Source organism: Neodiprion lecontei, chromosome 4, assembly GCF_021901455.1.
Source record: "Neodiprion lecontei isolate iyNeoLeco1 chromosome 4, iyNeoLeco1.1, whole genome shotgun sequence".
In the NCBI taxonomy this organism is placed as follows: domain Eukaryota; kingdom Metazoa; phylum Arthropoda; class Insecta; order Hymenoptera; family Diprionidae; genus Neodiprion; species Neodiprion lecontei.
The window spans coordinates 41,218,964-41,246,631 of record NC_060263.1 but is presented as its reverse complement, the minus strand read 5'-3'; the positions used below and the strand labels follow the sequence as shown (position 1 = coordinate 41,246,631).

Genomic DNA, 27,668 nt, shown 5'->3' with positions numbered 1-27,668 from the left:
AACCTCACAGGATTACAGTGGAGTAAAAAAAAGACTACGATAAATTACGTAAACTTACAATAATATGTAAAAAATTGTACGTCAAAACTACGAAAAGGTTCCGAATGACGTAGAAAATCGTACGAAATTGACATAGTTTGGCGTAGAAAATTTTCGCCAGTATGTCCCTTGATTTGCAAAGGGTTACTCTTGTAAATCCGCTTCATGATTCTTTGGTTTGTTACAACCGGCCTTCGTTAAGTCCACATTTCGAATAATATCCTAACGGTGTAAGCCAGTGACGCACTTCGTTACGATATACACCGCGATCTAATAATAGTATAATAATGTTGATATTTATAGAAAAATGCGCAACCCTTTTCATACTTAATCGGAAGCACGAGGAAGCCGCTTTCCCAACTATAGACACAAAATCGTTCTCTTGCCATCGACGAGTTGATTGAGAAGGTATTTCACCGCTGGCGTCTCTGACGATGAAACGAGACGAGCGTCCACGATCGAAAGGGGAGAATCAGCGGATGCCCCGAGATCCTTCGCCGTCGGCATTCACTAGCAAAGTGTCAATTACAAAGTACAAGGTGAATGAAGAAGAGGACGCGAATCGCGCACGTGAGTGACGAGAAACGTAAGTTCGAAGCGCATGTTCGTCGAGGCGTTTGACGTTGGCGCGTGACGAAAATTATCACCTTTGTTGTTAATCCACAGTGACCGAGCGACATGCCCACGTCAGCACGAAGCATCTGACCCCAACACGCTAATTGACGGTTGAAAAAAATTGCGAAAAATGGAAACACCTGTGTTAGTCAATGATGTAAGCTCGATACGGACCGAGATCTTTTCACCATCCGATCAATCCGATTTGCAGGTTTCGCTGAACCACAAACATGTGAATAACTATCACATCGTGCAAGCCAAGCGATCATGATTTATTGAAAGAGGTCCGACTATACTCGCAAAGCACTTTTGAACGTGCCGAATCACGTAAAATCGAATCAGCAGAAACAGCGATGTGTTTCCTGAAACCGAGCGACGGGTTGTCAGAGACTCTGGCAGATTCGGTCTCACCATGTTATTAGTGTTTTTTCAGTGGATCGTAAAATCATTGATATTAGAGCGTCATTCCAGGTAGTCACTCGAACACCACTCAATTTTTCGCTTATTTAAAATTAAAATTAAATTATACTCTTTGTCGAAAATTTTTATTCCAGGGATTTTTCGGTGGTACTTTGGTTTGCTTTTAATACAATCACAGTGAAAAGACCGTGTTAAAAGATCCTCAACTACACCGTGAAATCTAAGTGTAACTTCGTATTAATTTCAGAGGGACAAAATCCGCTTCCTACCTTTTCCTTATATGAAAAACGTGGCTCAAGAATGTCAGGCGATGAATCACGTCTTCTGCAAAGTCGCTGAAACCGGAAAAATTGCAACGTTACTGAAATAAATGACAAGTCTAGCGATTAGGTTGACCACGGTGTTGCATTTGCTTTAATTTCTGAATAACCGCTATGCCTTGGGTTTTTCATGCTCAACGACAGTTCAGCCATGCTTTTCCCGGAGTAGAAATTTTGAAATTGCGTTGAGTTAGTAGGGTTGCAGGAGGCAATCGCGTGTCTACGATACTATTGTCAAAGAACCATGTAAATGATGTTCGGGAAGGAATTTAAAGTGTCCAAAGTTCCTCCGGGGAACACGGTGGTTGGTAAAATCGGTCAGGCCAGGCCTACTTGATACGATTTCTGGTTTTCAAGTACAAGATAGGTCGTGGAACAGAGCTAAGCTCCAAAGCGTGAGGAGTGGGTGTTAAGGAGAATAAGAGAACGCCAGGGGGGAAAGAGAGGGAGAGAGTTTATATAGAAGGTGAAGTGCGCGCGCTGGGCCAGTCCGGCAGTCAGAGTCCGATCCGATCCCAACAAACAGTGGAACCAAACCGCGCGAACCAAATAGCCGATAAGAGCCCGAGGAATTCCCGAAGGCTCGGGGGTGATAATTTTTGGAAACGGATCGGCTAATTGTGACGGGGACGATTATCATCACCCGGAATTCCCAAGATTTCGTCGTGGTAACTGATTACCAACGACTAACCGCTGGTGCAGCAAGTGTTATGTACTAGTGTCACTGCTAAAATGACAACCAGTATGAAGCAGACAGTTATAAAGTGAGTTGACATTCCAGATTCTCTTATTTTTACTCGTAACCCAAATGCATCCGCTGTTATGCATTACCGTATTCGTTAAGACACCCGCGAACATTCGTTTTCACGCAATCACTGCGGGGAAGCATATTTTTACAGGTGTCAATTACCGTATTACTTATTGGAAATCCTGCGCGCTGGGTCGGAGATGTCGCGTGGGTGCCAAACTCGCTTGTTGGTACTTGTTTCAATTTGCACGTTGGTTTACGAATTGCATACCTGTCATCGTTGCCTTGATCTTTTTATCTTGAATAATGAAAATCACGACTGAGGAGGACGATGAACCGCGATAAGGTTCAGTTGTGATCGTTTGAGGTTCGCAACGTATCAGTTTCCCATAATTTTTCATTAGTCACAAGGTGTTGGTTACGTGACCGTGAAATTTTACATCCGGAGAAGTAATCGTTTGTCCGGCAATGCGTTTTTTTGGAAATGATTTGGAGCAGCACGTGGGATTTTTCGAGACGGTGGTACGCCTTCATCCTCTTAATGTCGGAATATCATCATTTCACGCGATGCGAGACGTATTTTGTTTTGCCAAAACATTGTTTTTGACCAAAATTGGAAAACAACGTCTCGCGTCACTGATTTCGACTTGAATAATCATCGGCTTACGAGTTTACTTGGCTTCTTTTCCGAGTATATAATATCGTCGCACAACTGGTTCAGATTATACACTCTGTTACATAATTTGAGAAAAATGGTTCAACTGCTTTCTCTTTTCTCATTATCCACCTTTCATCCGAAGAATCGAGAATGGAAAAGTGACGTAAAGAAAAGTCGAATAAAAAACGGAATGCTGGCTATAGAAAGTTTTTAGATAATAAAACCAGCTTACAGTTGGCACCGTATCGGGTCTAAAATCTGACGTCTCATAACTATAACTTGTTGTTTTTGTTTCGATCCTGCTAAGTTGTTGTTGTTGATTTTTTTCTTTTTTTTTCAGCATACAGGTAGTTTGCTTGGCAATTATTATTGCTGTTATTTATTCGCGGGTATTATGTTCAGGCAATGATCGACTAGACGCGTACGTAGGTAATAGTCCAAAGTTTTCCATTCTCTGTCTCGTGTATAAACTCGATAATGCTTGGATAAAATACCGGTTTGAACGGTTGTACTCGATTAAAGCTCGTGTAATTTACATCCGTGGGCAGGCTTGTCGGTATTTCATAATAAACCTCAAATTACCAATGTGACTTTTGTATTATTTTCCCGCCACAAGCACCGGCGATTTTTATACCTTGTGTACAAGTTCCATCTCATACCTGGCTCTTAAGAGGGTCTGCTGCAGGGGAGAAACGATTAAGGAAGGATTTTCCTCGTCGATTTCTGCGCCTATTGAAGATTACAGCGTTTGATGTATGGTGATAAAATCTACTCCGTGACAAAAATACTAGACATTCAAAGCTGTGCTTTATCTTATTAACGATATTACAGAAGATCTTATTCTGTTGTACCGTCTTCTCTAGTAAATGCGAAAAGAAAATTCCAAATCGACGCTGCCCGATGTTCAATATGAAAAAGTCACTTGGATGAGAGAAAAAACATTCTCAGTAAAAGTTACAGTTGCGTAACTTTTTTTTCGCTTCATGCCATGATGCCGGTGTTAGCAGTACGACTCAGAATCTCGAATTGAGAGAGCAAAAGGATTGATACTGGTAAGTCTCTTATCCAATTGAAGTTATGGAAATATTTTTTATTTCGTCTCATTTTTTTATCCTTTGAATAACGCATCGCTCCAGATCGAGGTAATTACTTTCTTCGGCGCGGCTCATCGGAAGTAACCAAACAGATTGATCATAAAATAATAACTTTTTGACGACTTCACAGAATATACATAAGCCGACTTTAACAACTTCATACGCAACCTGGAAATTCAAAGCCAATATCATAAGTCAGCAGTATTAAAAAATATACAATTTCATGCCACACCGTCTTTTCAAACTTCTGTTACGAAGAGTTCTAATTCTAACTACAGTGAAACTTCAGTTATACGTTTCTCAAGAGGTATGGCAATACTGACGTATAAATGAAAATAACGTTAAAGCGAAATACCTAAATATTGCAAACCTTCGTGATTGGTGACTGAAAGATTTATAATTTTCCGAGGTTCCACAGGTTTCATCTTGTCATATAAGCATTCACTTCTAGCGAAAAGGTTAAGGTTAATCCAGTGACCGTAAGTAAAGAATCTTCCTGTGGATGGCGCGCTTGCCTGAACTTGTCAGAACGTGTTTGGGATAGGAATAGGAACGTTTGTCAAGCTACGGCATCCAGCGGTAGACAAGCACATGAAACATCGAAACGCGCGCACCGTCTAGCGATAGGCAAATTGAACATCAAATCGGAAGTTTCGACCTAAAAGTCATCTGTAATAAAGTATAACTGAACAGAAAACAGCGACATGGGACGGAATACGTAGCATACAAGTGCGAAAAACGCATGAGCGAAATATTTTCACATGGTTTATGAGTGTAGAAATCGCCAGGACCAAGAAAATTTAACGTATAAACAAGAAAAAGTACAACTGCAAAACGTATAACTAAGGTTTCACTCTACTTCAAAATTTTCCAAGCTTAACAATAATGTTGTAAAGAAAAAAAAAATGATTATAATAATAATGTCTGTGGAACCTATATTTTCACTGATCCTCGAATCTTCTATTACATATTTGATAAAATTTTCGGAGTGCTTAATGAACAATATTCGTAATATCATTTAACACCGATGTATTGTAAACTTAAGGACGAACTTGCAATCACCGATAGATCCGCATTACATGGAGATGAATAACTAGTTCAACCAGATATGATTTCAAATTCTTGTCACGAGAAAAAAAAAATTGTTTCTTTTCGTTGATCCAATTCAGCTTGAATGTCCAAGTAATTTTCTGTCACCCATGAAAAATTATTGATCAATTTATATCCGTGAACTCGGCGTCATGGTGAATTGATCGCACGACCCTGTGGATTTGATCCGAGCTAATTTCCACGCCGTTTTTGCGATTGATTTGGTCAGAAGTTGGCAGTATACCTGTGAATAATTATCAACGAAGGGTTTCTGAAAGCAATCAGATTTCTCAAGAATGAGCATTCTCTCGGTTGAACAATTTCCGAAGTAAACAGCCCAGACCTTGCATTGCCTGAGGTCAGATGTGTCGAAACTGGCCGGCTGTCCGTGACGCGATAATGAGAGCCACTGGCCAGCTGGACACTGGTTCAATTTTCCCATTTGCTCGCGATTTATGACGTCATCGAAGGACGATTAAACGTTTCAAATCACCCGTGTCCGTGATGCCTACCATATTTTTTCGATACGCTGTATCAAGACATCTATACTTTCTTTTTTTCTCTTCACCGTACGTCGAACATCAAATTCGTGAGACAACCGGGCGTGTGACGATCCTTATCCATTGAATCACATGTCCGCAACAGGGCGTATAAATCTTGTTTACGTATCGGTTTGAGTACCGTATAGTTAGAAATTTGCGTACGCGTAAGGCTGTAGTGACTGAATTTCTGAGGAGAAACATTTGACCGCACGTGACGACCGATGGTGCTAAGCCGTTTATTGACTCGTATACATCGTACCCGAAGCCCAAATAATATCGGCACATCAGCTTCGGTTTATCCTCAACCTTGAGTGAATTTCGTCGCGATTCGCAAGATCGTTTCCGCATTCATTGCTCTTCGATTACTTTATCAAAAAACACGCGTGAGTCTTGAAAGACTAATTGTTGTTTGACGAATAAAAAAGACGTGTCAAATTTCGTGCCTGCGCGTATCGTTTGACCCCGATAATTTTTATTGGTCGGAATTTTTCTCAGACTTTGAAACAAAGTTTAGATAATTGATCAAATCTGGAGATGTTTGGATTGTTTCAATAATATTTTACATCCAGCAGAAGTCGAGACGCCAATGTAAACAGATTATTATCGAAAATTTCAGATCTCTGTTTGACGACTAGATGTGAGCAAGTTTCCACCATCGATTATTGCACGTTTTTATCGTTTCTTGCACAAACAATCCCTCGATTAATACCATAAAATTATCGTCCGTCAACAAAGACCATTTCCATAGAAACCGGACAGTTATGGAGCTCTGATAAAAAATTTATTTACACGCTATTGTAGAATAAACCTTATTTCAATTGTGCTAAGAGTGTCGATCAGTTCACACTTTACGAGGTATTAGATTTTATCCCATCTTTCAATGCAACAATATTTCTCAAACGTGCGCGAGTCAAACCTATGCAATTAAACCGTCTTGTCTGAAATGAATTGTAAATCATTTCCCCCCGTATTTCCTTTATCGCAGGTTGCGGTTGGAATGACTGACAAGTAAAGCCTCGTACGGGAGTGAAAAATGAATAAATCAATCATCGTGTTTAGTACGCAAAACGTGACTCGTGCAGTTGCACTCGGTATAATTACGAATACAAAATAAAGTTCCTGCATTCGCTGATTTAAGGTCTAACGAAAGCAAACGAGGTATAATATCTTGAACAATAAATGTCACGAGTTCGTGCTCACGTATCTACGTTGCAGGTCGATATTTGTATCCCGATATGAAATTTGCAGTTATAACCGTAGGTTCTCCGTTGTGTGGTCAGGTCCAAAACCTTGCAGGCGAACGCTGAATACTGACATTGCGATTTAGTTGCAGGTATCGCTATGTCGGTGTAATTGCTTCGATTCGCTGTACAATGTACATTGATTGCATATTTATGCAGTTCAAACGTACATTACTATGTATTTCGTTAATGCACGTGTTGTATGCAAATATTTTGAATCGCTGTATGAACAATAACACCAATTATCACTAGCGTCGCGTAAAGCTGCACGGAGCGTATAATCCAACAAGTGGGTATAAAATTTGACGCTGCCTTTCGCACAGAGTTGTTAAATTATAACAAAAATCTATTGTTCGACAGGCAGCCGTGACTGTAACGGAACAAAATTTATAATTCTAATTCTAAGACGTTGTTATAGTCACCGTATGCAGGCAACGCTCAATTCCTTAAACGACTTTTTTCAAGTTCGTCTTTAACCACAATTTCCGGTGTTTTCAAACCGGAAGCAGGTCTGTAGGCACGGCCTGATAACGTTGTGGTCAGTTTTAGGCTAATCACATATGAACATTACTCTAATTAATCACGCAATATCATTTCTCGTTTCCGTCAGTTGTTCCTGCACAGTCCTTCAGATGGAATATCCGAAACAAAGTTATACTTGACCCCTCCCCCCCCCCCCCCCCAAATTACTTGGTAAATTTAATTTGCACAATAACGTTGAGGATGTACTGACGATAAGAAAATTGAATTTTAATAATAATAATGCCCAAAAGTTATCAAGAAATTGTTTAAACAAAACATTGTTTGTCAAATTTTTAGGGAACTTTTGTTTCCATCTGAAATGAATTCGTTGATTTCTTCTAAATACACGTGAATATTTAACAAATTTTCTCGTTATTTGAAATTTCTTTTTTCTAAAATTTTACATTTTGAATAATGGATGAAAAATCGTGTATTTTGGATATGTTTTCGTAAAATCGATGTAAATTACAGTCAAGAAGTTTTCGGGGCTTTGAACGCATGGTTTCGTAGATACAGCCGTTACAAATTTTTGAAAACGGAAGTTTCAAAATAACGAATTTATTTCACATGACAAAAAAAAAAAAAATAAAACTCATTCCCTAAGAACTTGTTAGCCAACGTTTTGTTTAAACAATTTTAAACATTCACGACAGCTAAATGGTTCGATTACATTTCTCTTTCTCTTAGTCTTTACTTATATCTCATACTTTCCTTCGTCATCTTCAAATCGTAGGAACTAAATCCCTTCATGGAAGTATAAATTGGCTGATATTGAAACGAGTCTATCGATCTCCGTTACGACAGAACGGCTGAAAAACTGCTCCTTCTTGTGTAAATGTACTCGGGTCTGACTGGAATGAAGTGTAGCAGCGAACGGTTCTGAGCTGTTCCAGAACACTGATCGCTGTGCAATATTCTCGTTATCGTGCATGCGTGCATACATTACGTGCCGTAAGCCTTCTGTAAAGATTTCAAATTGAAGTAAAAACCAGCACTTGTACGTGACATTGAAGTATTTGAACCATTCGAGGCGACATCGACGATTGAAAATTTTCCTTCGGAATAAAACGCTACCTCGAATACGTCGTAAGGAAGTAAAAATACTGCGGGACAGTTTCGTTTTGCGAAATTGTCAAATCGCCACATTTTCCTATTTTTTTCCTCTTTTTCATTCTCAGGATGTGCTGTTTGCGGAAGATAGAAATTCTCGTTGAGATAATTGTCGCCGTTTTTTTTTTTTTTTTTTTCGAGAATCAATTTACGCGGCTGACGATGCGTTCGGGAACTGATATTTCCTTATTACACACGTCGCGAGATACTCAGCTTCGAGTTTAAAGCAGGTGACACAATTCCGTATGTATATCTACATAAACGTGCGAATTCTGCGGTACGAGCAGTTTTCTAAAATGCTCTTTTGCCGGCAGTCTCTGCCTTCTCTGGGCAAACTTTCACCGCGTTTCAGTCTTCCGCCGTAATCACGCGGTTGTACGAGTATTTTTTTTTTCTCCTCCATCTCCTTTCTTTTTTATCAATTGACAGGTTTCCATTTCCGACAAATAACCGGCGTCAAAATGACTAATGGAGACCCTTGAGAGGTTTTATTTGAAAATAAACTGTGCTCCGGAAATAAAATATACATCAGCGGGTAAGACGTGTAAATAAAAATTAGATTGACCGTCCGATTGATGCCTTCTTGACTGAATTCAAACATGCGATGGAAATTTATTTTTCGATATGACGAGATATAGTTTGGCACAACATTAGGGTCAGAAATATGCTGTAATACCCAGGAGCATGCTCATACAGGATTGAAATAGTCGAAATAGATCGCGCACAAAATAAAACAGACCACCAGACGCGATTTATGTTGAAGAAGAGGATGCGCCTCGAGGCAACTGGATTAAATTAACGGATCGACTTCTAAATGATACGCGCATCTCGTACTAAATTTTCTTTGATCCCGGTTGCGTCACGTTGCTATCGACCACTTCACCTTCGTTTGGTTGAGAAACGGTTTTATCCTCGATTCAATTGAACATTGTGAATTATCATCATTGCAGGGGAAAGATTTATTCGAAGTTCAAATTTAGAGGTGGAATCAAAATGTGAACGATGTATGTAAACGCGGTGTTGCATCGAGATAACGAAAATAAAAGACGTTGCTTCTCTAACTTTTGCAATCAACAAGCCGAAAAAAAACATTCGGAAGGAGGAGTAAAAAATGTAGTTGCGATGGGAATTTTTTACCGAAAATCTTGACGCATCCTCTTTTTCTGCAGTTTTAAGTCAAATCTGATATTTTCCTTCGCTCCGCGTTACATGATGCATAATTTACTTGTTTTCCAGATGTCAAGAAACAGTTCAATCCCACTTTGAAAATTTTCTATCAACTTTCGAGTTGAAAAAGCCTTGCCGTATAGAAATTTTAGCGAAACCGATCGAGGCACGTATTTATTACGAATAATTTACGCCGGTTTTCGGCAAAACCTGCACTCTAACTGCAAACGAATTTGTGTTACGTACGTAGAAAATAACAAAACTTTTTTATGATGAAAATTTTTGACACACGTCTCCTAAGTTTCAAGCTATAATTGGAATCGTAAAATCGTTGGATTACTGGATCCGATTTTTCGTGACAGAGATAAAACCCGGATTTTTTCTTTTGATCCGATGTTGAAAGTCTCTCATGCACAGTGGATCGAACGTAAAGTAACAAAATATATATATATATATACATAACGTACGCCGATAGCGTCTTCCGAAGTCCCGGATCCCTCCGATAATTTATGCGAGATGTAAAAAAAAATGCTGATCGTTCAAAGGTATTATTCCGAATTGGAAAACGGTTAGTCAATCGAGGGTTATACCTCTTGGAAATTTACTCCTGGAATTTGGAATTCCCACGGAGGGGTTCGATATCCTTCGGATTAGATTGCGAAGCGAATTCCGGAGTAGCTTCGCTGATCAGTGTCTTTTAAAAAAATTCATTCTTACGCCCCTGACTATGAACGAAGTCCAATTTATTTTATTTGACTTTTCCATCATTATCCATTATTATCCGGTGCCTGTGTTGGCAGGCGTTAATATTCGCCTGCATAAATTGGCGAAAAAAGCAAACTCCGGGCGGTCGTTGATCGAAGTTTATCACTCCGGGATCTTGGCTAGATCGTGCTTGAAACGCGTACACGAGGGTGTCCTCGGTGGGATTGGGTCGTTTGGGTATTGGGGCGAGAAATTTGTTCGATCGGTGGCCAATTTGGATATCCTACATAACTCGTCGACGAGGGTAAATACCGCAAAATTGAGAGCTCCCCTCGTTCTCGTCTTCATCTTCGGGCAAACATGATAAATTTTCACCAGCCATATACCGTCGATGCAAATGACATTTACCCGTGTGTAATATTACTTACCGACGTAATTCGAGAAATATCAATTGCCGCGCTGAGAGCACCGCGATTTTCTCGATCAGCATTGACTTTAGCATGTATGTACAGGACGGATGGAAAAAGGAAGGAAAACGTGTTTCTGATTGCAGATTAATTTCAATTTTCACCGCGGGCGGGGTTCAAGTTCCAAATTCGGAAAGTTTCGAAAGCGCCTAATTCCGACTTATTTGATGGCGAAACTTGAACGTAAAGAAATTAAACTTTGAAGAAACAATGAAGTTTTAGATGATCGGAAACCCCGCGACTCAAGGTTCCGAAGTGAAAGATTCCGACAAATAAAGTTTCGATGGAGTAAAATTTGGAAAATTGAAATATACTCACAAAGCGTAGTTTGCTCAACGAGTGGGTGTAAAAAATCAGAAAAATCGAAAATCAGAATGACCGGGATTCCAAACGTAAAGATATCGAAAATTCAAAACAAAGAAAGATCAAAGTGATGAAATTTCACCAATTCAGAAATTCACGGAACTGAAAATTTTGAATCATTCCGAATTTCGATGTTTCAGATTGTTAAATTTTCTCGTCTTCGTATTTTCGAAATTTTGACTTTTCGGAGTTACATCTTTCTGGCATTTGTCCTTGCGGAACGTTGAGCCGTCGGGTTTCGGACCATTCGATACTTTGATGTGTGGTCAAAGTTTGATTTCTTTACTTTAAGTGTCGCCAGCAAAAAATTGACAATTCAGCTCTTTCGCAACTTGTCAAATTCGGAATTTCAACCCTGCCCTTTTCGCCAGAAGAGAGAATTTGCTCAAATTGCAACCACCTAGAAATCCCTAAATCGTTAAACAAAGGTATAAGGTATTACTTATCGCGCAAAAGTTTTTTCGTCTCATGTAACGCACCAATTTTCTGTCCGCTGAAAGTGCGGAACTTAGCGTCAACCATTCAGCAACCAACACTATCTGTGCGTTCAATGATTCATTCGTTAGTTCTGCCCGCCATCGGACGTATTCCAATGTATATAGTTAGCAAATCGGCGTTAGACTGTTGCACCGTCGTCGAAAGCGAAACCATGCTCAATGAACTGGCAAAGATTGAGTTTTTGTCGATTTTCTATTTCATTCGATCAGACGTGTGCAGACTTGCCTACGTGTGGTTTGAGAACATTGAATTTTACCGTTTGTCACACGTACGGACCCGAAATTGCCACAATTTCGAAAGTTACAATAATTCCTATCGCTCGTTAAACTGGGTGTATACATTTTTTATACTCTGGCACGTGTCCAACTTTCATAAAATGATTACCAGGTTACCCATTCGACGTGTCTTACATGCCGTTATGCGGACATTTTTTCCTCATTTTATCAACGTAAGACTAATTCTAAAGCATTTACTTGCTTTTTAGAACAGATGCCGCGGCTCAAGCGAGCCTAGATTTTCTTTAAGTATCATTTGCGTCTCGAGTTGGGAAGATTGGCATTTGAAGTGATCGCATTGCGCAAGATGTATTTCAAGTTGATCTTGGGAGAATTACAGCATTGATCAAGTGGTGTTGAACCTCGATAGTGTGCAACGCGTAAAAATTCATGAATTTGAATGACGAAAAAATATACTTTCCACATCTGGCAATTGTGAAAAAAAATTAAATAAACAGTGACGATCATCTTTACCGATTTATCGCAACCGCAAAGTTCTCGTCAGAAAATATTGTACGATGGAAATAGGAGGAAAGAGGTTCCCGTTCTTTCGATTATCTTTATCCACCAAGTCTGAAAGCAGAGGTAGAATTATCTAAATTAGCAATAATGCATTTAGAGGATGAGATTCTCTGGGTATAACCACGATTTGTGGAAGTCGAAAGCTTTTAGCAAGTTAAACTTGACCGCAAGTGAATTTACTCTGCGGTTTAGACGGCGAGAGAAACGAGAGCGTAAAAGAGAATATAAGAGAAAGGTTACGAGCACGAGGGTGCAGCAGACGCAGAGTCCCATTGGATATCTATGGTTGTACATACAGAGCGAGTCTATTGACCTCAAGCCAAGCTCATGGATCTCGTATTAGAAAGTTAACCGACCACTCGGCCTTTGAATTGTTACGAACCTGCACCGCCGTAGAAGTACAGCGGAGACCCGGTCTGAAAACGTCTCTTTCTTTAACGGTAAGTCGGAGATAAGAAACACGAGTACGAAGACAAAGGATTCCACGATTATCCATCCCCACGAATATCGTCAACGTAGAGTTTCCGTCTTTCCCGACATTACGCACTGTACTCTGATGACACGACCGGCACTAGTATGGATGTAAAGTCCCTAATGTCTGTCTCCCAATCACCTAGCTTACAGCTAAACTAGCCACGCGAAAGTTGGGCCACACTTCCTATCGATGACGGAAAGTCACCATTGCAGTTTCTTTGCGGGTGTACTTGATGGCAGGTTGCCGAATGGTCACATGTTTGTTGACTCCTTGCAGATGACGATTTGTTCAAATCGGTTGCAAAATCGGCTACTGATACCTGAAACTCTAAGCACAAAATGTCATGGATACTCTTAACCCTCTGTTGGTCAACGTATACGAATTCGTCCACAATCTGACTTGACTAAAAATGGTCGCTCGGCTCGATTTTTTATTCTTAATTAATTTTTAACTAATAAATTGCCAAGCATTTTCTTAATCCAACTGTCGGAGTGTCGAAAAGAAACCTCTAAGCAAGTACCCAAATGGTTAGGGAAGTATTTTTTTGCTTCCAAGTGGGTAAATAACAGCTGTCGACGAATTAGTGTACGTTGGCTAACGGTGTGTACAAAAAAGCACATGGCCAACGGAGGGTTAATTCCGTGACAGTTATTTTTCCGACCTCGGGTATGACGCAAGAGGGCAACAGTGGCGCCTGACAGGTATAATGGTTCGGTATAACTACACGCAAAGATGCGTATGTTGCAATAGAATCGAGTAGTTGTGGATCGGTGCACCTTGCTATACATGCCCGTGTATAATCGTCGTCACCCGTGACGTCAAGCTTTGCATAATCGGAACACAATTGAAACGTTTCGCAAGTGCAGGCAACGTGCCGCTGGCATTCGACATTCGGCTTACCGACACCGCAAACAGACTTTCCCTTCATATTTGTCGTACATTCGTAGGTAGGTACTAAAAATTTATGACAATCACCCTGACGAGCTATGAGAATCGATCAGAGACTATAAAGATCGGATGCAAACGTTCTTTCTTTTCCCAACTTTGATCCTGCAAGCCGTCGATGCCTTCCAAAGGTTGTATCGTATCCCACTTTACGTCTTCTGCAAGTTCACTTCTCACCTTCTCACCCTACCTTTCCAAGGTTCCCAAGTGATGCGTTCTTACGGTGGTATTTTATCGTCTTATAGCAGACGCGTTAACAACAACCTGAGAGTGCCCGTAAGGTGGTAAGGCAGTATACACGAAGCGTATTGCACGATACCTTCATCGATTCCTCTGACAAGCTGTTATGTCTTTTTATGGCTCCATTTGCATCCCGCCGGCTTGCATCGCCTTACCTCAAACCGTAAGGGTGACAACGTTCCCTACTCCTTTACGGCATCCCCTTCAATGGCGATTCTCGATGAAACGACCTGCCCCGTGCATATTATGCCTGCGTCGTTACAATGCGATTTGATATACCTACACTGGAAGTGACATATTCTTTTACATCCTCAAGGTTAGCGCGAAGAAAATCAATGTTTTACTTGCAACAACGCAACTAAGTTGATACGTCGACGAAGTTATGTTACTCGAATGCTTGAAATGAACACTGATCGTAAAGTAACTGCAGACTCTTGTTGGAACGATATCAAGTGTAGGTTTGCTGAAGGAAAAAATGTTTCCACCCACAACCGAATGCTTTCAATCGTGTTCATTGAAATAAGAAAACCATTTTGCATTGTCTGTTATCGTATACTGGAAATTATTTGCGATCGGATCACTCAATTAAATCCGAGCAACGTAAATATCTGTTCATTACGACAAATCGAAGTATGACTACGCAACGCTGTGCAAAATTATACGAACCTTCCGAAGCTCATTGATGATTAAATTTCGTGTTATTTTCATTCATTTTCAGAAATCCAACATGGTGGAAACGGCGCTCGGCGATGGAGCGAGGCCTGACCATCGTGGCCGTGACCGGAGTTCTTCTCTGCGTGGCTCTGGCCGTGGGACTCGCGGTAGTTGCCACCGCTACAGGTCCTTGTGACATCTCGACGTCAAATTCTGGTGAGTCGCGAGACGGACTGTGTCTCGGCCTTTATGTGTCACCTCCGAAGGAGACCAGCAACAGACCGTCACTTGGATTCAGTTCAGCATGTCAAAAACTCGATGCTTAAGAGCCCCAGCACTGCTCACGTAGTCGCACCAAAATAGATACACTAATCGCTTTAATCGCCTTGACAATTAAGTCGTGCCTAGAATTCTCAGACTGCTACCTGCATTCAGTCGCTAGTTCCGCACTCGGTAGTCGAATTTTGATCCACGCTGCGTGTTCAGTAATTTGCAGAACTTCTTGCCAAGTTTGCGCGTTCAGACATGATCCTCTTGTGCCTGGATTGGATATTAGCCAAGGGCTGAACTCTTCTTGGTACGGCAAAGCGACCGCCATTACTTGAATTTAGAACGGGCATTGGAGTTGCTTTGACTTGAAATGTCGAGGCACGGCCAACATGTGCGTCAGGAATTAATAGCATCGTGCTGCGAGTCCGAACACATCCGATAGTTTGTACCAGCAAGTACAGCATGATGATTGTATAAGGATCGTCGTATTGGTCAATCCAAATGCTGTGAATCCTCCTCTCAAAGTTGCATCAAGTCTTCCGTTCTGGCGTAGCGTGCGGAGAAAAACCACTCCTACCACCGAATTAATACCCAATACTTATCTATCATCGTCACGTAATAAACAGCCTGAGAAAGCGCGTGTTGTAATTAACCATTATATGGATGCCACGTAGCGAATATCTGCTAACTTCTTTCCTTGCGTAACGCCAAGTATCATCCGCGGTAAGTCCGAGCAGTGCTCAAGTGGATACGTGAATTTTGAGGTCCTTTGTACACAGAGAAAGGATTCGCTGCCTTTACTAAATATGAAGAAATGTCATTTGTTGAGAGGAAAAAACTGCTCAGAACAGTTAGGCCTTAACGTCAAGTAAAACTCGGCGTTGATGTGAATTACAAATCAATCTTCTTTCCGCCGCATTTCGACGCCATGTTCAGTAAAGTTGGTCAATCTATTATTTTCTTTCTTTTAGTTTTGACCGAGTGCCAAAATTTAGTAGCCTGTCGTTTCTGCATTTTCATCCCGGTAAATCACGTTTTTAAATTTCTGTGTCATTCGTATACCCTTGGACAACTTTGGGCTTTGTAATCGTACCTGTTGCATAACCAATCGCCGCGGTTACCCAATTACAGTTGCACTCTGAAATGACATTAAAACCGGAAAAGCGTCTGAATGAACTGCAGTGAACACCGGGCACTCCTATATTCCGGAGATATGTAATGATCCAACCCAACGTGGTACCCGTAATTTTACGCACGGTAAATGATATCCGGGTATCAAATGCCATCGTGTGATCATTAAAACGTAACAAGACCCGTTTTTTATGAGAATACTTGACGCAATTCAATACATCCCGTTCATTATCGCTTGCCGAAAGATTGGTGACAATAGTCAATATGATCCTGACGTACGCAATAAGAATAAGGCGATTGAAGTCCAGCCAGAAAATAGTTGTGTAATTTAATCGAAAATACACATTGTTGATCAAACCGATTTCTCTATTGATATATATGATCGTATCATGGCCAATCTGAACTAAGCATATAGTACAGTAATAAAAAGTGCAATTCTACTCGCCATTGCATGCTCGGCAGTTGAAATTTCATGGCGAATTTAATGAGCACACAGTTTACGTGCGTAGAGAGTAATAAGCAGTAGAGAGTTTTACTTGGGTCGGCTTGCACAGGTCTGCAATCAAAAAACTGCACAAGTTTTTTATACTGTTTCTTAAGGATTTTTACTCACTGAAACCGGGAAAAATATTCAAAAAGTTCCATCACGACAGGTTTTTTCTTAAACTAGTGTTTGCAGTTTTATTCAGGGTGAAAGTCCCGTTTATCTCGAAATCTGGTATCATATTCTTGATTCTAAAAATTCTAAGGAAAAGTGATTTCTTACTTTAATTAAATATATATCAGAGTGAGTCTCAAGAATAAATACAAACAGGGAAACAGAAAGTGGAAAGCGGAAGCATTTTCGGAGATGTATCAAAGAAAAGACAAATAGGTTTCTTAGGCAAAAAGTATAAACACGAAAATACATTTCATAAAGAAATTGTCTGTTCAATTTTATAAGAAATATTGTTTAGTTCAATCTAATGAAGTGGTAGTTTTCTCTAAACTATTACTATTTTTTATGCAAACACCTTGTATTTTGAAAGAATACTGTTCGTTATGGAGGGAAATGGAAGTCATTTTTAGATTCAGCACACTCGAAAACATAATATTTACCAAAAACATTCAGTGCAGCTGAAACGAAAATATTTTTTTTACAGACGTGCGTATTTTGTACCCAAATTACAGTAGGTCGATGATCGTCAAGTAACGCAAATTCACCTCTTGTAATTGTAAAAGACGATCTCTAACGCACGCTTTGCATTTCTTTCATGCACCTGCACCTCATGACTTGAAACAAAAATAGTGGTCGCTAACAGAGAGATGCTACCGTTCACAGCATCAGCGGCCCTGGGATCTGACCCATCGTCTAGAAAGACATCGATCTTCACCAAAGGAGACGATGAGGACAAAGATGCGATATGCTTCTCACCGGGATGCGTTCACACTGGTGAGTTATTTCGTGCGCACCTGTCAGCCTTCCAACGATGGTTATTTGATTCACGATTTAAATGATATTCTTCAGCTTCCAAAGTATTGGAAAACATGAACCCAGAGGTCGAGCCCTGTGATAATTTCTACGAGTTTGCTTGTGGAGGATTCGAAGCCTCGACTATAATCCCTGACGACAAAACTAGCGTCAATACATTCTCCGTAATCAGCGATAAACTTCAGGAACAGTTGAGAGCGAGTATAGAAGAACCGCTTCGTGACGATGAGCCGAAGCCATTCAAGCTTGTGAAGAATTTGTACAAGGCTTGCATGAACAAAAGTAAGCCCAGTCACAGTGTACGTCACTTTTTCATTTCCCGGTTTATTAAACAAGCAATTCATTTTAGCTGCCATCGAAAAGGCCGGTTTGGAACCACTTCAGAAAATTCTGAAACAACTCGGGGGATGGCCCGTAATAGAGCAAAACAATTGGAACGAAAACGAATTCAATTGGGTGGACAGTGTTTACAGGTTTCGAAAAGTCGGCTACTCGGTGGATTACTTTCTCGACTTCAGTATCGGCGTCGATTTGAAGAACAGCACGAAACGTGTAATTGACGTGAGTATGAGAGCTTGACGAGTGAATTTTATCTCTCAAATGGAACTGTAACATCAGTAAACTGGAACTCCTTTACCATCCACAGTTTGATCAAGCCTCGCTGGGTCTATCTCGCGAATATTTATCCAAAGGTCCAGAAGACAAAATAGTCAAGGCTTACTTCGAGTACATGATTGACATAGCGGTGATCCTAGGAGCCGATAAAGACGTGGCAACGCGGGAACTCTCCGAGTCACTAGAATTCGAAATCAAGCTGGCAAATGTGAGTACAAATCGATACTGAACTGAAGTACAAATAAGGTTTTTCGGAGTGAAGTATAATAAGATCGATAATAACACAATGTATATTACGGCTTACAGATTTCACTGCCTAACGAGAAACGTAGAAACGCTACTCTCCTCTACAACCCCATGACAGTAGCAGAGCTGAAAGAGAAGTACCCCAGCGTAGACTGGAAGGAGTACATCAACATGTTGCTGGCGGGAAGCGTACACGTCAATGACGACGAGACCGTGATCGTGAATGTGCTCACATACATCAGCGACTTCGAAGAACTCGTGAAGAATACCCCAAAAAAAGTTCAGGCAAATTACGTAATGTGGAGAGTCGCGGGAGCTTCCGTCAGTTACCTGAACGAACACATCAGGAAGAGACAGTTAGAGTACGCCACGGCACTGAGTGGTAAGACAGAAAGAGAAGCAAGGTGGAAGGAGTGCGTAGACATCGTTGCAGGCAGCTTGGCAAGCAGTACTGGCGCACTTTACGTGAGGAAGTACTTTAAGGAAGACGCAAAGAAGAATGCTGTTGAAATGGTGGCTGATATTAGGCAGGAGTTCACAAAGATCCTTGAAAAGGTTGGTTCATATCTGACCACAGTTTCTGATCGAATCTGCTGCCGTTCATTGCCTGCAGGATATTCTAAGATATATTTTCCTCGATGTTTCAGGTCGAATGGATGGACGAGAAAACCAGAAAGGCTGCTCTGGAAAAAGCTGCGTCCATGGCAACTCACATCGCTTATCCGGACGAGCTTCTCGACGATAAGAAACTCGAGGAATTCTATGACGGTCTGGAACTCAACCCCGATGATTACATCGGTAGCATCCTTAACTTGACTCTGTTTGGAACCGAGTATTCCTTCGGAAGGCTAAGGAAACCAGTCAACAAAAGTGACTGGGTCAGCCATGGCCGTCCAGCGATTGTCAACGCATTCTATTCTTCGATCGAGAATAGTATTCGTAAGTATCATAATATGATTACATTCACTTGGTCATCCATAGCCAGAAACAATGAACCCATGGTTTTGATTTTTCGCCCATAGAATTTCCGGCTGGTATCCTGCAGGGAACATTCTTCAGTAACGATCGCCCGCGGTACATGAACTACGGTGCAATTGGTTTCGTTATCGGCCACGAAATAACCCATGGCTTTGATGACCAGGGTAGGCAGTTCGACAAGGAGGGAAATCTGGTGGACTGGTGGCAGCCGGAAACGAAGGAAAGGTACTTGGAGAAAGCAGAGTGCATCATCTATCAGTACGGAAATTACACGGTGGAATCTGTCGGACTGAACGTAAGTACTGCTTGTGCTCCTTCCAATGGAGCTGAAACTACCAGCCGGAGTTAGCAGCCAAACGTGTTGAACTTTTTCGAATTAGAAAAATGCAGTTCAGTCTTATCCTCATAATTATATGAAAGTATGGGGCGCTCAAAGTATTTCACAAAACTGATTTTGGACTTCACTACCTTATTCCAACGAACGTTGGAACGTTTGGCCGCTAGCTTCGGCCGCGTTTCTTTCTAACCCACGGATTTTATACCGGATTAAATTCCGTTCAAAAATTGATTCTTTGCGTTTGCACAAATGCCGTAAATCGCTGCGTTCCCCACAGTTGAACGGGATCAACACGCAAGGTGAGAACATTGCCGACAACGGTGGAATCAAAGAAGCGTACCTAGCGTACAAGGATTGGGTGAAGAGAAACGGTCCCGAGCCAAAGCTGCCGGGTCTTAAGTACACGCCTGAGCAAATGTTCTGGGTTAGCGCTGCCAACACTTGGTGCAGCAAGTACCGACCGGAAGCAATGAAGCTCCGCATCACGACTGGCTTCCACAGTCCGGGACAGTTCAGGGTTCTTGGACCGTTATCTAACATGAAAGAATTTGCCGCGGATTTCAACTGCCCGACAGGTTCGCCTATGAATCCGGAACAGAAATGTTCAGTTTGGTAGACCTTGACGGTAATTCGGTTGCAAGTCACGAAGTGTTGTGTATTTGGTTATAGAAAATTACAGCTTTCGTCAATTTCCCGATTAACAAGCTTCATTTTTCCTTGAAGATAAAAATTTTTGTGTCTGAAGCACTGAAATTGGTTCATTCTTATTTTCTACTTTTCATAATTAACTATGGAAAACCAGGCTTAGTAATCGGGAATTATTTATTGTAACAATGAATATCGACGATTTCTTAAACAAAAATAGGGTCTAATTTCAAACGAACTACATTTGGGTGTCGAAATGAACTTATTTGATATGAGAAGAGCGACATACGACCTGCTACTCACGCATATATTATAGTGCGAAGCTGTTAAGGGGTTCAAATTTTTTGCACAAAAATCGACACTGTCGCGGAGTGCAAAATTGACGGGAGTTTCGCGCTGTTATCCGTCCGTGTTTGTCGCTGCAATTGACGCACAGTTCGCCGCTTACAATTAGACTCTTGCTCTAAAAATTGTTTTAGACAATCACCGAGTAACTGAGCCCGGTGTGTTAAAAAACCGAAGGTTAAGTACGTGTAAAGTCGAGAAACTCGGAAAAGTCTTTTCGAAAAAAATTAATCACTGAATAATCAATTTCATACTGTAACATTCTTAAGATCACAATCGGTCAAATAACGGTGTTTCAAGAATGTACGAATTTATTTCCAACTATCCGTTGTGAAGAAATAAAAAACACAATGAGACTTTCATTCTTGCTTGACTCATCGCTGATACGTATGTGTATAAATGCAGGTTGAAAAAATTAACCTAAGAAATATTGTTATAAATGTAAAAAAAAAAAAAAAAAAAAAAAAAAACTATACGACAGGTATGAAAAGAAAAGCGGTGTTTCTCGCGGATAAACATATCTATGTACATATAGAACTGTTTGAATAGTTATATATTGTAACAAAACGCCAGGGCTTATTACATGATATTCATTTTTCATTTGCAATTCGTCTAAGAGTTTTCTCTTTTTTCCTGTAATGAGCGTTGTATTATTACAACCCCTAATGCAAATAATTGTCGCACATAATTGTTTACCAACAATTCAAAGTGCTGGATCATGCGAGAAGTCGTCGCGTTGAGGATATTCAAGATTGAATTTGCTGTTTTAATGGACCATCTAAAGATCCGAACAATTTCCTTTGGTACATAAGCAGCAGTTTTAATGATGTTGCAATGATCATGCTGAAGGACATTGGGTGTGATAAAAATCTTGTGACGAAGTGAATATCCTAAAAATTCTCGAAATATGAATCGACTATCATTTCTATAGTTTCGCTGACGATATACACGCCAAACAACGTGGAAATCGAGTATCAAGTGCTCGACAGAAGGTTATGTTAGAAACGAAAAAAAAAAATTTTTTTTTTTAAAAATTAGCGGTACATAATATTTGATGAATGTTTTCACTCTCACTGTAGTCACTGAAAGACTCGATTAAAATATAATACATTTGAATAGATAATGACTACCGCAGTAATGTTGTCGTTTTTACAAAGTACTTAGTCGACGTAGTATTAATTAGTGTTGTTGTGAGTGTAACGTATGGCCAACGTAATTTACCGTTATTAACTGCTTTGCGATGTATACATATAATTTCATCAAATTAATTCAAAAATATGGGATGCGAGTCCAGTTAGGTTGATAGATTGTTAACAAACCCTTCATACACCATGGTATAACGTATTTATGACAACTGCTTGTTATTCTACGGTTAAGTTAGTGAAATATTGTACGTATACATAAATATATATTTAATATAATGTATTTGTTGAATGTCAAATTTTAATATTAAAATTCAAAGATCAAATTTCGACTATTGCAAGTATAGACTTTCATTGATAGGAATTGATTTAACAACTCTTAGAACTAGTATAAACTGCTGTCAGGTCTCTTATTGTTACAAAATACCTGTTTATGCGGAATATGCTTTAGCAACCGAAAAATTGCAAGCCGCACGTTACAGGTTCCGGCTAGCCAAAATTTTTGAAGGTAATTATTATCTCGGCGTTGGTAAACATTCCGTTATTATTTTAATTTATTCCCGTTACGCTGATTATTCAAGAACGAATATCTTTCCTCTAGACGATGACCCGGAGATGTTATTTTAATAAGCAATGCCGACCAATTGCTACGGGCGTCTGCGCAATCGATAACAAGAGAACCGAGCGTGCCCTTTACGATTGCGAGTTAGCGATGGCCACTCAGCTAAAAATAATCTAAGACGACTCGAATCGGTAAAAATTAATTGATTAATCGATTATTTCGAATTCTTTTTAAACATGCATATGAAAACCAAATTTCGTTAATTTCAGTACCTAGTCTTAATAGCGGAAAAGTTTACTGATAATTTATAGTTTGGTTCAAAATATATTTCAATTTCAAGTGAAAATATTCATTCATCGATGTTAATAATTGATATTTCAATCACATAAATTGATATTGTACTGCGGCGTTCATGGGAGTAAAAAAACAAAAACCGACTGTGAGGAAAAATGATCGAGTCGGACGATTAATCGAGTTTGAAAAATAATCGTTTATACTTGATCAATCGGGAAAAAATAATCGATTTAATCGAAAAACGATTATTTTCCGTCAATCTTCTTGCGAATAATATCCGAATTCCAAGTGGAATCGCGTGACGCAGAGACCTAACTCACACCCTCTTTGACGAAGGTGACGAAGGACTCATTAATCATTGGTATCATGTATAACTTTGCCTAACATTCGCTCAGGATAGGCGGAAGAGATGTACGTGCCTATAACTTGCATTCTTCGTACGCACTCGCTTGCTCGAAGTTAAAAGGAATAATCAATGTTATCTTGATCTACTTTCTAGCCGAACACCGGTAAATGATATTTTGTGAGCATCATCAATTGGGACGAGTGTCGGGTCGCATGGATTACTCATTGATAAAGAGCTTCTCTTTTTTAAACATGGTGCCGATGCTGCTGTTGAAGAAAAAAAAAAAAAGAAAAACTTGGAAGGATAGATTTGTTATTGATAGTGTGTAAAAAAAAATCCAGGCTTATATTTTGTAATAATACAAAAAGAAATGGATCTTGTGAATTTACAACTTTCTATAATGAACATAAAGTATAATATGCCCCTAAACGATTAGTCATTTTTTAGTTATACTTGTATATCTATGCTACATCTCAACAAGTATGTGCAATAACAGCGCGTGCAGTACTATCGAAATTTCGTTGAAAAATAAACAATTGAAACGTTTACTTAATGCCATATATGTATACATCATCAACAAACTACCTTCACTCGGTTCCATTATTTCTATTTTTCCGATTAACGTATATTCCAACTGTTTTTAGGAATAACTTGTAACTCACATATATTTACAGTAACAATTCCTATTATAGGTATATTCGTACACGTGTATTAAGCATTTGTATTTGCCTGAAGAATACAGTAAATCCCTGTGCAATAATCTGGTACCATTGAAATGTAATTGTATAAATCTGACTAGAACAGAATCCTACAAACGAGGATTTCTTTCGGTTTCTTGTAATTTATGGGAGAATTATATGGTTCCAGATTTTTTACCATTACGGAATACCGTATTAATCTACGACTAATCTGACAACCAGATAAAATCGAAACCGTACGATATTTCTCAATTACTACAACATGTGCAGTTTCAAAGACAGTTTCTAGTCAGCGGCTCGTAATTTCATATAGCATCTAAGTATCATTTCAAAAATTATTTCCAAAAATATTTGTATAACTGAATAGTTAGAGCAGATAGTAACTGATTGCGGGAATTATCAACCACGACATTCTCTCTCCCTTCCCCATTCAGGTACAGGTTTGTAATGACCCAAAATACTCCTGTGTACTCGGTCGATTATAGCCGTGGTTCGTTTCTTGTTGCTTTGAGATTTATTCTCAAAACAAACCATGGATACCTTTGAATTACGTGAATGTTTCTCATTTGCACAGCGTGTTTAGGCGGTAGTTACCGTGTCCGGCTCGGTCGTCGTCGCACTTTCTTTCGGCTTTAACGGACTCATAGAGATTTCTTTCTCCGAGGAATATATTGATTTGGATTCTTGTCTTTCCTGTTCGCTCTGCCATTTCACCTGAAACATAAAGTATTGGAATGGTCACTATGACTTTCTTGTTTATTTCTAAAGACCTTCAAATTCGATATCGCGCGTACCTTCTGCCTGTGCTGTCTTACGGCATCCATGCACCTATCGATAACCATCTGTTCCGTCAGAACACCGTCCTCAGAGGCGTACGCAGCAGCCTGCCATGCTACTCCAAGCTTGGCCAACTCTCTGCCAGACATTCCTTCGGTTATAGCTGCCATCTTGGTACAAAGAGCGCCGTAATCGAACTGAGCGACCTTAAGTCGCTTCTTGCCTTCAGTAGCTGGCTGAAGAACGAATTTGTCAAAGTATAAACGCACGAGGCGCTCTCTTTCCTCAATGCCAGGCAGATTGAACTCAACCATTTCGTCCAGTCGGTCGTTAACTGCCCAATCGAATTGTTCCGGGGTATTGGAAGCGAGAACAAGCATAAATTTATCGCTCTGCTCTCCAGTTCTATACAAAAAGGCGTTCAATGTTGCTCTTAAGTCTTCAGATATACGCTCGCTCGATCTTTTACGCAGAAAGGCATCGGCCTCGTCGATGAAAAGGAGCAAGCCTTTCCGAGAAGTCGACGCCCAGTCGAAAACTTTGTGGATGGCAGTGACACCATCCCGACCTAGTGGTGCTACGTCGCCTCCGGTCAGGATAGCATAATCCATTCCCGAGTGTTTGGCCAGCTTTTTGGCAAACATAGTTTTTCCTGTACCAGGCGGTCCGTGCATAAGTATGTTCCTGTACATTCCCTGATTTCGCTTAGTGTTCTTTGTCGCAATTGCAACGTCACGCAACCTCTCTTCCAATTTTGGAGCCAGGATTACTCCTGACAATGCGTCTGACTGCTTTTCCTTAAGCTGTTTCACAGTTTTAATCGGATGTTTCAACGACTCAAGGACTGAAAACCTCGACGTCTCTCGTACCAGAGATGGTTTTCCTAAACGCGATTCAATGTAACGAGCAGAAACCCCCGTTGCTCCTTTGGCAGTATAAACACCCAGTGCTATAAGCGACAAACCACCAGCTGCTGCTAGGATCTTGTCCCAGTCTTGGAGCAGTGCGTTTGCACCTGTACCAAGTACTGAACCAGCTGTCCTGAAAGGTATAAAATATTACTGAATATAATAAAATGTGATATTTATTGACTTACGTCGATGTGAACGAAGTGCCAGTACCGAACATAAGCACCAGGTGAAACAGTTATCTAGAGTCTAATATGAGTTAACATTACACAGCACTGTAACTCTTTTGAGCATTATACATTTCTATTTTTGAAAAGTCTCTCTTCCTCACAAATTAAATCACATCTCGAACATACTTACTTAATTGATTCTAGAACTGTAATCCTGTTCTCAGAAGCTTTTAGTCTAATCTTTTCTAAATTTAAATCTTGGTTTTCTCGGTCAACCTTTGCCTTCGCTCTAAGTTCAGCGTCTAATTTCTTCATTTCGTTTTTATGCCTCAATTCCATTTCGTGTTCAATAGTTGCCTTTCTCATCGCTTCCTGTTTTGCTACAGACTCTTCCTGCCGTCTAAGATTCTCGTCATTCATTCTTTGCTGCTGACCCAGCTGATCGTCGTAACGTTTTCTTGCTAGCTGGTCCTGGTATTGAGCCCGCATTTGATGCTGTTTCGTCTCCTCTTGCATTGTTTTTCTCCTTTCATCGCCCTCCACTCTTTTTTGTTCAGCTTTCATCTGCTCAATGTGAGCTTCATACTCTTTCAGCTTGGTCTGCATTTCCACCTGCCTCGTCGTTTCTTGAAGCTTCGATAGCTCGAGAGCATCTTTGGCGTGGCCTGCAAATGTAGAGTAAAGTCAAGAACACTGTATTTCACTGGTGCATGGCATCGGTGGGATACAATATATCGAGTAAAACTATCCCTAGGAAATACATGCAAAAACAAGGGCGGACAGATCTTGTAGTTACTCTGGGTATTAGAACATTTGCTTTTTGCTCCAGAATTCGACATTTGTTTAATTTTGTGACAATGTTTTCTGGTACCTACCGATACTTTGATCGAAGGAAATTTGAAGATTATTGTAGCAAAAACAGAGGGAAGTGTAACTTAGTTAATGGCTAGTTTTGCATAGCCATTTTTAGAGGAAAATTGCAAGGGATTTAATCGCAAGATGCTAAATTGAAATAAAAAATGCATCCAATGAACGATTCTTCGCACGACATAATAGAAGCTCTTTCATCATCCAGGCTTTAGCATGGGGGGAGATCGACGGCCGGCATGGCCAAGACATAACCCCGCTCTGAGAATTACGTAATCTTACATAATGGTGATTATTTTGAATGAAGATTGAGGGGAAAATTACCGTACTTGATCTCTCTAGTTCCTTGGCAGCAGCCGCGGCCCTTTCGAGCGCGCTCGAGTCAAATCTGTAAGCTTCCATTTGTGATTTGGTTAAATTTTTCGGAGGCTGGTCACCCCCTCCGCCGGGTGATCCGCCGCCGGGGGGTCCACCTCCTAAGGCTGGTGGTTGTGCGAATTGCGAGAAGTCCTGGGGTTGCTGGGGGTTACGGTATCCGAACAACCACGACATCGCTCAGCCGGCACAAAACACTACCGAGAGTAATCAAAGTCCTAAAACGTATCGGCGAACAACTCGGCTGGGCTCTAGTTCCGCAATCTGAGACCTCACACTCCTCAAATCAACTACTCACGTGCGCACGAGGGTCGTGGATACGGAATACTGATGCACGACTCAATGGCCAATGGGACGACTTGCATGGACCTTGAACCGGATGTCATTACTAGCAGACGATGATGCGGGAACAGCGCATGCGCAGACATGCACTTCCGGATCAAATAGTTCACAAGATGTTCTGCTGATGACGCTAAGAACCGAAATTTGTGCATGCAATAGCTGACGGTGCTCTTGATACGGGCGCTCTACCTTATCTACCAATTTCATGTTACCGACACGTTGCAAGATGAATGAACATGTATGTAGGTTGTCTCGTTCACTGAAAAATATAAAGACAGTTGCCCTAATGAGCTTTGGTGTGATAACCGAAAATCGTCGTGCGCTTGCGCCCTCTGAGATGTTCCAACGGTAGAGTTGAGAACTTGTTGCAGAACATCAGAGAGTTACCGATTTCGACATGATGCTGGCTGCATTCACCTTCCGAATAACACAGTCTTCGC

General features: G+C 40.5%; 2 protein-coding genes across 4 annotated transcripts; one reads left to right on the top strand and one right to left on the bottom strand.

The window, feature by feature from the left end:
* Nucleotides 1-1,876: 1,876 nt before the first annotated feature.
* LOC107218394 (neprilysin-2) lies at nucleotides 1,877-22,219 on the top strand. Of its 2 annotated transcripts, none has more exons than XM_015656356.2 (10): nucleotides 1,877-2,158; nucleotides 14,774-14,925; nucleotides 17,432-17,542; nucleotides 17,618-17,863; nucleotides 17,931-18,142; nucleotides 18,228-18,404; nucleotides 18,503-18,997; nucleotides 19,090-19,381; nucleotides 19,465-19,715; nucleotides 20,035-22,219. In XM_015656356.2, exons 1-10 carry the CDS (start codon nucleotides 2,127-2,129, stop codon nucleotides 20,371-20,373), a joined length of 2,307 nt encoding a protein of 768 aa, XP_015511842.2. In that variant the 5' UTR covers nucleotides 1,877-2,126; the 3' UTR covers nucleotides 20,374-22,219. The 2 variants fall into 2 exon arrangements, with proteins under 2 accessions (XP_015511842.2, XP_015511770.2); XM_015656284.2 differs by having other exon boundaries at nucleotides 17,399-17,542.
* Nucleotides 22,220-23,417: 1,198 nt separating this feature from the next.
* Nucleotides 23,418-27,259, bottom strand: LOC107221387 (ATPase family AAA domain-containing protein 3A homolog). Of its 2 annotated transcripts, XM_046737318.1 has the most exons (5): nucleotides 27,185-27,259; nucleotides 26,841-27,083; nucleotides 25,835-26,309; nucleotides 24,584-25,607; nucleotides 23,418-24,503 (listed from the first exon to the last, which is right to left on the bottom strand). In XM_046737318.1, exons 2-5 carry the CDS (start codon nucleotides 27,061-27,063, stop codon nucleotides 24,369-24,371), a joined length of 1,857 nt encoding a protein of 618 aa, XP_046593274.1. In that variant the 5' UTR covers nucleotides 27,064-27,083; nucleotides 27,185-27,259; the 3' UTR covers nucleotides 23,418-24,368. The 2 variants fall into 2 exon arrangements, with proteins under 2 accessions (XP_046593274.1, XP_015515884.2); XM_015660398.2 differs by having other exon boundaries at nucleotides 26,841-27,232.
* Between the last annotated feature and the right edge of the window lie 409 nt (nucleotides 27,260-27,668).

What these genes read in the sequence shown, in the direction of transcription:
- LOC107218394 (XM_015656284.2), top strand. Translation starts at nt 2,127, where the DNA reads ATGACAACCAGTATGAAGCAGACAGTTATAAA. An exon ending in CAAGGCTTGCATGAACAAAA is followed by an intron (nt 17,864 to 17,930) that starts GTAAGCCCAGTC and finishes AATTCATTTTAG; the next exon opens with CTGCCATCGAAAAGGCCGGT. An exon ending in TCGAAATCAAGCTGGCAAAT is followed by an intron (nt 18,405 to 18,502) that starts GTGAGTACAAAT and finishes TACGGCTTACAG; the next exon opens with ATTTCACTGCCTAACGAGAA.
- LOC107221387 (XM_046737318.1), bottom strand. Translation starts at nt 27,063, where the DNA reads ATGTCGTGGTTGTTCGGATACCGTAACCCCCAGCAACCCCAGGACTTC. An exon ending in CAAGGAACTAGAGAGATCAA is followed by an intron (nt 26,310 to 26,840) that starts GTACGGTAATTT and finishes CTACATTTGCAG; the next exon opens with GCCACGCCAAAGATGCTCTC. An exon ending in TAAGACAGCACAGGCAGAAG is followed by an intron (nt 24,504 to 24,583) that starts GTACGCGCGATA and finishes TTTATGTTTCAG; the next exon opens with GTGAAATGGCAGAGCGAACA.